Raw genomic sequence first — 11,461 nt, forward strand, 5'->3', positions numbered from 1 at the left:
GTGAAGTTGGAAAGGCACCAGGCAAGTCAAAGTCCAGTCCTTTTAGTACAACCGTCGAGGTTGAAAGCGAGAATATAACGAGCCAGCGTATTCCTTCAACATGAGGCGTTGAGTTTTGGGTCAGCGCTTCATAAAACAAGGCTTTGCCGTACCATTTCAGGAAAGTCGGTAAGAGAAGGAAAAATAGAGGAATTTGCTCAGGCCTGCGTTCGCTTCCTGAGTTGCATTTCAAGAAACGTTTGCTGAGGTTTGACACCAAAGCGTGGCGACCTTTCAGGTGACAGGGCCCTTTTAACACGGCTGGAATTAAGCAGGGCCTTCTTGAATGTCACCATATATCAGAGGATATCCCAGTAACGATACAAGCCCTTAACTGGAAATGACTTGTCTCACAGAACCAAGGGTCGCATGAGCCATAACGTCTGAGCTTTCATAACTTGTAACATAACGTGAGACGCTTTCATAACTTGTAACTTGTAACATAACGTGAGACGCATTCTTAGTGCACGCTGAGCCTGGCAGACATTACACAAGCATTACAACTAAGGTTAAAATCAGCACAGGGCGTCCTAATCGACGTGTTAGTGTCCCGTACAAGCGTACGTCTTCTGCTCTCCACTTCATCCACCTCAGGGCCCCCTGTTGCAAAGTCATAGCATTGATAAAGCAGAAGAGTATCCTGCTTGACCTAAGTGGTGGTGGCGCGTGGTGGCGCGCGCAACACAGTGCAACACTAGCAGCGACAGGTCACCGAGCGCACTAGGTTACAGATCCGAGCATTTTATCCCTCATTTATCCACCCTGAGATTTGCAAAAATGCATGATCACACAAGCAGCATTGTCACATTCGTTCCGTTCTTCCCTTGGTAATGGTGGCCTCTTGGTCGCAGTAACCGAGCCGCAAGAAGGGCAAACACGTTACCAAGTGAAGCGCCGTTTTGGCCCCAGCTGCTGATTTCCGATGAATAACGATCTGTCCTCGTCACGCCGCACAGAAGCTATAGCTAGAGAATCGCCATCATGCGCAATTGCGCAGACCCAAGGCGCGCAGCTGTGGAACTCCATGTACTTCCACCTGCCCAACAAAGATCGCGCCCATCCTGTAGATACGTTGCAAATTTGACCGCCTGTGAGCAAGGGTTGTACCATGTTGCCTTGCAAAAGACTTAAGAGAGCTCGCACAGAGTTTGCTTCCACCGTTCGAGTGTAAGCTTTTGGCCGTCTGATACGTCCTGCCGCGCCATTTCCAACCACAGCAGCAGCTTCTTCATGGGGACCACCTGCGCGTTAGGAATTTTGAACGCCATAATTTATAAAATAAACGAAGCAAAACGTCGGAGCCCAGTAATTACTCATCTGCCGGACACAGGTTAAATGAATTACTACGCGATAGTAAAAACTCTCACGGGCTATTTCGCAGATTGGCTGCCAGGTATATGCGGCCCTTAACGCAGCGGCATATGCCTCTTCGCGGAGAACCAACCCATGGCACTGATCGCGGCGCTGGTGCCGATGCCAGCTCACTTGCGAGCTGCTCGTTGTGAGCACGTCGACGGCCTGCGGGATGTCCATGACGTCGAAGCAGTCCACGTGCCGCAACACTTTGATCATCTCATCCATACGGAGAGCCGGAACGTGGAGTGACACGTTGAACACCTCGTTCAGGCCCATGGACTCCATCACGTCGTGCATACTGGTGGTGCCTGCGGCCCGGCGGAACGGCGCATGGTGAGGACGGCAAGTTTGAGGTGCCCTCCCTTAAGGCCCAGTGCAAGGGGGTCAACGCGACGATTGCGGTCGTTTGTGGATATATTCAGACAACGACGCCATTCGTGAAATCATGGGCGGCTTGGTTGGGGCTTGTTGCTGGTACGATCTTCAGGTGGAGAGTGCTTACGTTTATCCAGAAGTGATAGGCGGAGACAGTGAAGTGATGGGGTCATGTCACCAAGACATGCTGCTGGACAGCACTGGGATATTCCAGATCCATCTTCACGCCGAACCAAGGGTCGGTCACTTTTGGGATACCAAGGCACGCGGATACCGTGGCGTGTGCGTTGCCGGACGCTAGTCAAGGTTGTCAGATAGCGCATTGGCAGATGCTCACCGATTACGAGTAGTTTGTGGCCTGGTGGCGGCATGCGCTTGACAACCACCAAGAGTGCCTGTGGGCCACGAAGGGGCAAACAATGAACATCCAGTCCACGAGCATGGGGCTGATGGGAGGAAGCCACTTCCGCAGCAGGCATCGCGCGTGCAGATACACACGTGTATTTTCCTCAGCCTTGCTTTTGCTGCGTTTACGGGTGCACTGTACCTGCAGAATTGTGTTGCTGAACCGCGGCCCAATTGCAACGTACTCCAGCAGGCGTTCAATGTCATCGAGAATGATCACCGAAAGCGGAGACTTGTATGCGTCCTCAAACACCTTGATGATCTGACTGGCCTTGGCCTGCGCGACAAGTAACACGTCGGCTCTGTTTCACTTCAGTTCAGTGGGACGATACAACGCGGCCAAAACAAAGGCGGCCGACCAAGACGCTGGCGCGGCGAAAACTCCTCCACTGCGCTACGGGAACACATGGCAAATTCACGTGTATAGAGTGGTGAAGATATCGGTATCTTCACCACGGCGTTAGCAAAGACTCGGTCGACCTTGCGGAAGCAGGCAACACAGACCATCCGCAGATTTAAGATACTTCAGCCGTTCCTCTGTCCACGGTACTGGGGGAAACCACCATTATCCCTCCACACCTGCTCGGAGTAGCCAGCCATCGTTTCGCTGGAGACGACCTTGCAGAAGGGAAAGTCGGAATGCTTTGCTGCCGCCGCCGCCAACGCGCTTTTGCCGCTGCCGACTGGCCCTTCCAGGATCACCGACAGCAGCGGCGTCTTGTCGCTCTTCCTCACCTGTCGCGCAGCACTCAACCAGGCAATCGGCGTGTAACAGCATTGCCCACAGGAGAAGGAAACGAAGCCACGGTCTCGATGCTAAAATCCACCCGACCAGCGCATCAACGGGGATTGACGGCGCTGAAGGGAAGACAAGGACTTTAGACCCCAAACAAGGAGGACAGGCAGCAACGAGGGCACTAAGCTCAAGCGAACGCCGGGCCGCAATGTGGGCTCCAGCACTTTCGCTTACCTGCTGCACCAGCATGGACAAGGAGCTCTGCAACTGTTCAAATGCATCTCCGCAAGGGATAATGCCGTGTGTGAGGTACGACTCCAATGTCTCCACGGAAGTGCCGAACGCGGGCTTGACCTCCTCGAGCGCCTTTTCAAAGTCCTCCATGGTCACCTGTAAAACCCACGGTAATTCACGGATAAAGCATTTCAGAGCCGGACGAGGCCAAGGCGTTATATGGAGTTCAAAAGACGAGGAATGCCACGTGTCATGGGGGAATGGCACATAGAGCCAGCCGGGTTGGAAGGTTGCATTGAAGGCTGCCATGCAGGTCTTACAACCTATTAGTTCTGGGTATGGATTATGAGCCTATTATGCAAACTAAGCAGACTTTCTTACCGTCGCCATGCATGGAATGAGCACATGGCCAGGCAACCTGCTTAGGAGGTCCCTACTTCCGGTAGGTAGGAGTCCTAAGACACGGCACACGACAGTCAACCCATGCGCACCTTCAAGTTCTCCTCCTCCAGCGGAGCGTGCAAGTCATCAAAGTTGACGGCCCGGTTCAAAGCGTAGGCTGTGGCATCCTTGACCAAGCCCTCCAGCTCGGCCCCGCTGAAGTTCTTGGTGAGCTCCGCAAGGCGTGCGAGGTCAATGTTTTGCGCGAGAAAAGCATTTTCGCTCATCTGCAGAGAGTAGCGGTGGTGAAAGCAGGAGTATCGACCAGCGCCAGTCGGGAAAAGCCATATAGGGTCATGTCACGGCTTTGGAGGCCGTAACCGAGAGAGCACCGAGGCTTGTAACCCCAAACGTTTTTTATTTTGCTTGCGGAACAGAAACTTTTGTGTACAACATGCAGTACGGAAGCACTTGCTGGGCAGGCCGCAATTCAATGGTCGCCATTCGCACTTCCTCGACAAGGGTAGCTCTCCTATGCCCTTGCACTTCCATAAGGGGAGGCCATGTTTGGGTCCGCGGTTTGGTTTGCGCCCTTTGTCAGCCCCGGCCAGGTTTGCGTACCTTGCTGGTATGGATCTTAAGAATCTGTAAGCGGCCCGCCGCGTCCGGAAGCCCAATCTCGATCTGCACCTCCAGACGCCCTGGACGCAGCAGCGCCTCGTCCAGCATGTCTTTCCGATTCGTCATGCCAATCAGAAGTATGTTGTTCAGCGCATCCACACCATCCACCTAACGTCCCGATAACGGTCCCGAAAATATGCCGCCGCCGTAAAAGCCGTGCCATAGTAATTTGCAGACGAGGTGATAAGGAGCGCCGGTAGTGCAACAAACAAAAGGCAAGTGAAACATCTTCCACAAACCTAACGTACAAATATACACACTGCAAGAAAGGCCGAGGCTCATTCCCATGATGGCGCGCTATGGCATCTTACTGCCACATTCTCCACCCAGGTCCTAACGGTAAAGAAAGGTGCGCCAACAGGCTGCTGTCCACGGCACGCGGCGGCAACGTAACCCTGTTTCCGTCGCAATCAGTTTTCACCGCCTTCTTGCCCTCCGGGTCCCCCCGCTGATTCCAACCCCTTCCAACGCCGGTCTCCACAATTTCCAATCCCACACGTACCTTAGTCAGCAACTGGTTAACGACGGTGTCGTGCACGCCGGAACCGTCACGAACGGACCCGCGCTGCTTGCAGATCGCATCGATCTCGTCAAAGATGATGATGTGCAGCGCCGATGCATCTCCCTTGGCCTGCATTTGCATAGCATCGCGGCGATCAAAATGCCAACTGCAAAGCACAAGCAAGTATAATGCGTCTCGTGAGGATAAAGGCAATATTTCCCGTTCACTAGGACAGGAAGGTCCCAGAGAGCAGCGAGCCAACAAAATGGGACTAGTTGACAAGCTGGTGAGCTGGACTAGAGCGATACTGCCCCACGATGAATCAACCATTACGGGGAAGATGGACCAGGGGACGACATTGTACACTTACCTGTGCTAGCCACGGGTTCTGCTGAGCAGCTGCAAGGCAGCTGAAAGTTCTTTTTCATACACAATTTCAACGCCAAACCCGTTGTGGACCATTACCCAACCGCTTGTGAGTAGTCCCCTACTCCTCCCGCAAAAGGCATGCCCGTTCAGATCCCGATGAGAAGAGCCCCGTACCACACAAGAAGCCCCGTACCTTGTACTCCGCTTCAGCCTCCGCAAACAGATTACGGATGTTCTCCTCGCTCTGACCCACGAACTTGTTTAGCACTTCGGGACCGTTCACGATCTTGGGCTCCTTGCCATTCAGCATCTTGCCGATCTGGCGCGCAATGAGCGTCTTGCCCGTACCGGGAGGGCCTGAAGAGCCGGATGGAACAATTGAAGGTTAAAGGTCGAAGGGCCGTCGGCCGCGACGAGTGGGACCTCCGCGGTGGCTGGGACCTCCGCAGGGTTACGGTGGGGTGTATCAGCGTGTGACGAGAATCATGGCAGAGCAGATGAGGAGTTCAGCCCGTGTGGTGTCCGGCCAATCGCCTGCCAAAGCCTAACAACCTAACAACCTACCGGCCCGTCAGATTCAAGAGACACGACATGCACCTTCATGGCATGCGGCGGGTTCTCTTGCATAATGAGTACGTAGTAATCATTTGGCCGGATACTCCTTTGATACCGCGTTTGATGCGAATATCTTTTTACAACCATGTATGCACATCGCTCAGCACGACGCCCACATGTCCTCCGTCTTAGATGCGTACCGTGCAGCAGGATGCCCTTGACGTGTTTAATCCCCAGGCGCTGAATGATGGACGGCGGGAACACGCGGCTGGCGAATGCACGACGGAAAATAACCTCGAACTGCTGGTCTAGGCCACCAATGCCCAGACTCTCAAAATTTACGGTCTTGTGCTTGAAGATTTGGCTAGACGCGTAGCCCTTCTGGCCTGTGATAGTTATCGGACTGTCGCCTTCATTGGTGAAAAAGAAGGCCGTGCGTCCGGAAAGAACGCCACGGCTGGTCTCCATTGACTTCCCGCCCACATCGACCAGCAACTGCTCCACGATTAATTTGTAATTCCCCGTGTCCAGTTCAAACGCAATCTGCTGGTCCTTCGTCAGGACCTGAAAGTGAGGAGTAAAGAACAGGGCCGGCAAAGGCCAGAATGTGCATTTCGGCTGTCCGGTGTTTTTTGGATGGCTGTTTCAGGAGTGACCGCGCCTCTCTGGCCTAATATGCTTATGCAAAGGAGGCGGGCCGACTTCAACAGCCTCATCCTGACACCGATAGCGAAATACACTGGAAAAGAAAATATTCTCCTTTCCATGGATGACGACGCAGAGTTACGCGAAAGAAAACAGGTATTGGTGCCGTTCCTGTGCACATGAAAAAATGTACGTAAAATATCCTTTGGGGCGTGGGGTATAAGCCGCGGTCGCTGCATCCACACGCCACACAACTCATCACCGCGGACCCCTGAGTGGTTCCTGTCAGATAGACATGGGGCTTCAGGCATTGCTGCATATGGCTTGCCCATCCCTTCACATTGGGTGCAACCTCTCGATGCGGCCAATAAGGGTCAGTATTGCGGTCTGTCCTCACGAAATGCACCACCCCGGGGGCCTTTCCTATGGGTCCCCAAGCTAACTTAGCATGGTTTTAAGTGGCGAAAACGGTGTGGCCCGGGAGACGTGCAGGTGACATGGCAAAATCGTCCGCTGTTCGGTCGACAGCCTCCCATAAGCATTAGCATGCAGACACAGCCTACAGCCTCTCATGAAATCCTCGGCTGCATCAGCTTGCTCTCGTCCCCTTAACTGATTTGGCCCGCCCAATGTTCTTATCTTTACCCTTGCTGCTCCCAGCGCAAGGACGTCCTCAGCAGTACAGGTGTTCGGCTGTATCCTTGCGTGTTGGAGAGGCGGCGTCCTATACTGGAAGGCCAATTCAGGGCTCCTAAACATGTTCATGCGTACCTGACCCTTGGCCTTCAATAGCCGCTGGATGACATCATCTGCCTTTAGCTCCACTGGTCGCACCTTGTCCACGATGCCGGTAACCTTTCCGTACACCATACCCAAGGAAGGAAGGTCCTTATGCTGTGGATACGCCTTAAGAGTCAAGAGGTCCCTGACGGACACCCGCAAAATCTGTGGCAAGACGAAGCGAGACAAAAATATTGCTTCTGGTGTGGTGAAGATTGGCAAACTTGTGAGCGGCATCTTACCTTGCGCTGTACGCTGTTAAGCGCCAAACAGCCATCTTGTATGAGTGCATGAGACCTCAAAGTAAACACGCTGCGATGAAGGTGAGAAGGGTTACTACAAGCACCAGCAAACGAACTGCCTCTCCAATTGTGACCCACAAGCCGCCAGCCTCGACAAATTCGGATCGAAGAAGGTCATCGTGCTCTGATACATAAACAAAATTTGTTGTAGCGGAGGCCTGCAGTAAGTTTGGAAATATCAGCTGTCATCAGTGCCTAAACGAACTTGTGAGAAGCTAACCTTATCAGGGCAGTTATCCACGGTTCGTGTTGACATTCCTTAATGGTGCAAATGGTAGACCAATAGTATAATTAATTAAAAACTATGTTGCCTAGCCTTAACTTTATTGTTAATAAGAACGCAAATGAACGCAAAGTGTGGCAAACTGAATTCGACCTACGAAGCTTACAACATGCATCCATTTGACCCTTCAAGTTCCAGCCACCAGTTCCGTACCATAACCGTGCCGTACAACCACCATACATTAAACCTTTTAGCTTGTCTCCAGCTCGACGGCTCATGCGCCGCCCCGGGTCATACTAGCTCAAGGAATTTGTAACTCGCCCACAATCACGCTTCCCAACACGTTTCCAATCCCCTCCAGGTATTCCGCAGTGCTAGTGGCTGCGAGCGCGGTGGCATCTTTCACCTGTTGACGGAACTTTCCAATCAGAGACGAAAGGTGAATTGGGAAAGGTGGGGCGACTTGGCGGTGTTTGCGGGTTTGTGCAGTCGACAGGGCCAGGAAGGAACGGCCGGCCTTGGGTCCGTGCGGAACCCGCCCGAGGCTAACAGACAGGACCTCCGTATGAACAAACCACCAGGGCCGGATAATCCTCGCAGCTTCCTAGCTTAACCTCTGCAGGGAGAAGGGCCTCGGGCTTCATCTGTGCATGTGCATGTGTGTGTGCGTCTGTGTGTGTATGTGTGTATGTATGTGTATGTGCATGTATGCATGTGTGTGTGAAGGTTACAAGTATCAGACCGGGCCTGACACTGGCCACAGGGGCTGCTGGCCCAGCCCCAGCGGAAAGACCGCCTAAGCTCTCTCCCGCGGACGGGGCGTGAGAGGCGGGGAGGGGCCCCCTCCTAAGCAGCCGAGAGCCGCATGAACGGCTCGTGTGCAAACACCCGAATGAACGCCAGCCACACAACAATGTGGCCTTTCACGACCAAGCATGCTGGCCTCGGCTAGCACACAGTTAAAGCCGGGAAAGGGCATAAAAGTATTACAGCTGTGCTCGCTAACGGGACCGCGGCAAACTAGCTTGTCACATCCCTCAACAGCAAGGAAAGGGTGGTTCAAGGTACGGACCCCCGTAGCCTCGTCATCCTCAAAGTACTCCTCCTCCAGCACCGTATTCTCCGCCACCTTCACCACGACCCAAACCCCCTCGGCTACCTCCTCAGCTACCGCTGAGTGCACCACCGTCGGCATCAGTAAGAGCGCCCTCGCCCTGCCTCGCCGTCACCAAGGCCTCCCCGGCCACTACCCAATTCACCTCGCCCAATATCAGGCCCCAGTTCAACGCGCCAACGTCATCGCGACGGCGCCCTATGTGTAAGAGCCTAGCTCAGGACTTCAGAATATTTCCGAGAAGGGATTCCATTCCTTACCTATAACCCGTTCCATTGTCGAGGGGAATATCGTACAAACGGTACACGTAACTATCTTCCGTAATCCTTGCGGCTACAGCCATACCTGGCAGTATATGGTTACGGCCATGGCTGTAACGATCCCGTACAATTCTGCCCGTTCACGGCCAGACTTGTGTCGTACTTCTTCTCCGGAAGGTGCAACCTGTATGTAGGAATCTCCACTATTGTACGGCATCTCATCCGAGCGCTTCAGACGGACTGCAAGCGACTATAAGACCCCACGGGAAACCCCCGGTGTTTATCAACACCTCCAACAGTGGTTTAGTCGCTGAACCTGTCTAAGCTGCCAGGTAGGCTCTCACACTATAAGATCCATCAGGGACACCGTGTTTGGATATTGTGACGACCTTCAGATGGCCTGCTATCACCTGAACACCTCCTGCATCCAGTAGGTGCCACAGGAACTTGACGCTCTGCCACATTTAATAGCTGTCCGTTGGATACAAAGCCGCTGGTGGATACAATGCGCGTAACAGCTGTCGTACAATACGTCATGCAAATAAGCGAATAATATACGAGCATTAAAGCGAGGGGCCTTTTCGGCGGCCAGGTAATAATAACACCGTAGTGCCGCCGCAGCGCCCACTGATCAGGAGCTACCCTCACTGCTGTGGCTGCTGCCCTGGTGGTGGCCCCGCACGCTGCTGCCCAGCCAGGCGAATGAACGCGCCTGCTGACCCTCCCATTAGCCTAATAAAATCAACCACACACCAGTTCTTCGCATTGCCGCTGCAGCTCCGCCATCCTGACCTTCAGGCCCTAGGGCCGCAACTACTACCTCGATACGGCCTCAATCATCCAGGACGTGCAGCGTACATGCATTGCCTGTGGCCCTGCCGGTGGTATGGTCTGCCACGCTCTGTCACACACCGTGCAAGGTATGTGCGATTACCCCGGGAAGACAATGGCAAGAAGGCGCGCTGGGGTCTGGCAGTGTATATGATCGCTGGCTTCCTCTTGACGGCTAGCAGTCCTTCCTGTGTATAAGTTCCGGTGCCGTTGCGCGATGCTCGCTTAGCGAAGCAACCTTAGCAACGCTTTGTTACACTTACTGGGGATGATAGTCAGCTCAGCTCTCTGCATGAGCTTTATGAAGGCTTAGTTAGGTCAGTCGTGCAGATTGTACAACTTATCCATATGGAACCAGCTCACAAGAGGACGGACTGAACCAACCGGAAACTGTACTGTTCCACAACGGTCATGCCCGCTGTCACGGAACGCAGATGTCTGCAGCATGCTCTGCGGATGAGTAGTTGCACCTGGTCTTGGCAGGTTCTGTGTTTGGCAGAGTGCTTTGTTTGGTGGTGATGGGCCGGACGTTACTGTTGCACGTACTCCCTACAAGTTACTTATCGCAACAGCCACAGGGACAACTTTGGTTGATGTTGTGTGCTTTCATAGCCCCTTCGACCTCTCCGTCCGGTTAAGGGGCAGGGGCTCCCGGGCACGGAATTCCACCTGCGCTTCGTATGTGTATGCCTTGTTGCTGCATGCTAGGACTTGGTGGCCAGGGTTTCGAGATCTCCTAGACGATATTTATTTGCGAGGTTTCCCTTGGGATAAATTTGAATCCACACAAAAAGAACGAAACGCTGCACCACACATGCGCTTACCATTTACATATGAGTTTCAGACCTCCTGACACTCATATCTAAAAAGACAAGCCTGCCAGGATCCTAAGTGACAGAGGGATGAGGCTGACGTTGTTCATTCAGTTCATTTTTTCATTTATTTACTCAGGGCTGGCGTTGAAATGTTTCGGACGAAACCGCAGACACGGGCACGAAGGGAACATGCAAGGTTTTGCTTTGAGTTGCGCCTGTTGCGCTGCCGTGATACAAGCCAAACCGGCAGAACCGGCAGAGGAATGCGGAGGAATGGCGTATGGGCAAAAAGCTATCGATGGCCTTGGAATGAAGGGTTCGCTTTGCCAGGCCGCCAGGTCCCATGAAGATTTACCTGATACCGAATATTCGTAAAAAAAATCATCCACGGAAGTTATCAACTAGTTGGGATTTTTATTGGGCTGGCGATGTAACCTGGCGTAACCGCGCCCGCCAAAAGCAGTGGTCTCCCATAGCTTTCACGCAGTGACAATTAATCGATTTATAATACTCAAGTAAGTTTCAACTTCTTTTGTCGATTTTCCACCGGTCCATCCCCACCGGGCGCTCTGCTCTTGCTCTGTTCGGGTTCCTCACTGACCGCTCGCCTGGTGGCAGCCGGCCGGGCCATAACCGAAATTGCATTCGTTTGATTTACCTACAAGACCGAATGGACACATCCTTTTGAGATATTTGATATGATGGATCTTGTACGCGCTATTGTGTATCTCTAGCCTGCTTTGGCGCAGAGTCCAATAAGACCAATAAGAGTCCAATAATGTTGCAAGAGCTCGTTGTTGGGGCCAAAGCTCCCCAGGTGATTCTCAGGTGACATGGCCTTCAGCTACCGGATCCGTC

The 11,461-nt window shown here is 53.2% G+C and overlaps 1 protein-coding gene across 1 annotated transcript; it reads right to left on the reverse strand.

Moving 5' to 3' along the window:
• Positions 1–1,287: 1,287 nt before the first annotated feature.
• VOLCADRAFT_80882 (uncharacterized protein) lies at positions 1,288–7,700 on the reverse strand (the record flags this gene model as incomplete). The annotated part of the gene is made up of 13 exons (XM_002949972.1): positions 7,581–7,700; positions 7,301–7,518; positions 7,050–7,223; positions 5,834–6,197; positions 5,272–5,435; positions 4,710–4,838; positions 4,148–4,315; positions 3,637–3,813; positions 3,146–3,301; positions 2,755–2,910; positions 2,318–2,452; positions 2,108–2,165; positions 1,288–1,703 (listed from the first exon to the last, which is right to left on the reverse strand). Exons 3-13 carry the CDS (start codon positions 7,146–7,148, stop codon positions 1,288–1,290), a joined length of 2,022 nt encoding a protein of 673 aa, XP_002950018.1. The 5' UTR covers positions 7,149–7,223; positions 7,301–7,518; positions 7,581–7,700.
• Between the last annotated feature and the right edge of the window lie 3,761 nt (positions 7,701–11,461).

Source organism: Volvox carteri, assembly GCF_000143455.1.
Source record: "Volvox carteri f. nagariensis unplaced genomic scaffold VOLCAscaffold_16, whole genome shotgun sequence".
In the NCBI taxonomy this organism is placed as follows: Eukaryota; Viridiplantae; Chlorophyta; class Chlorophyceae; order Chlamydomonadales; family Volvocaceae; genus Volvox; species Volvox carteri.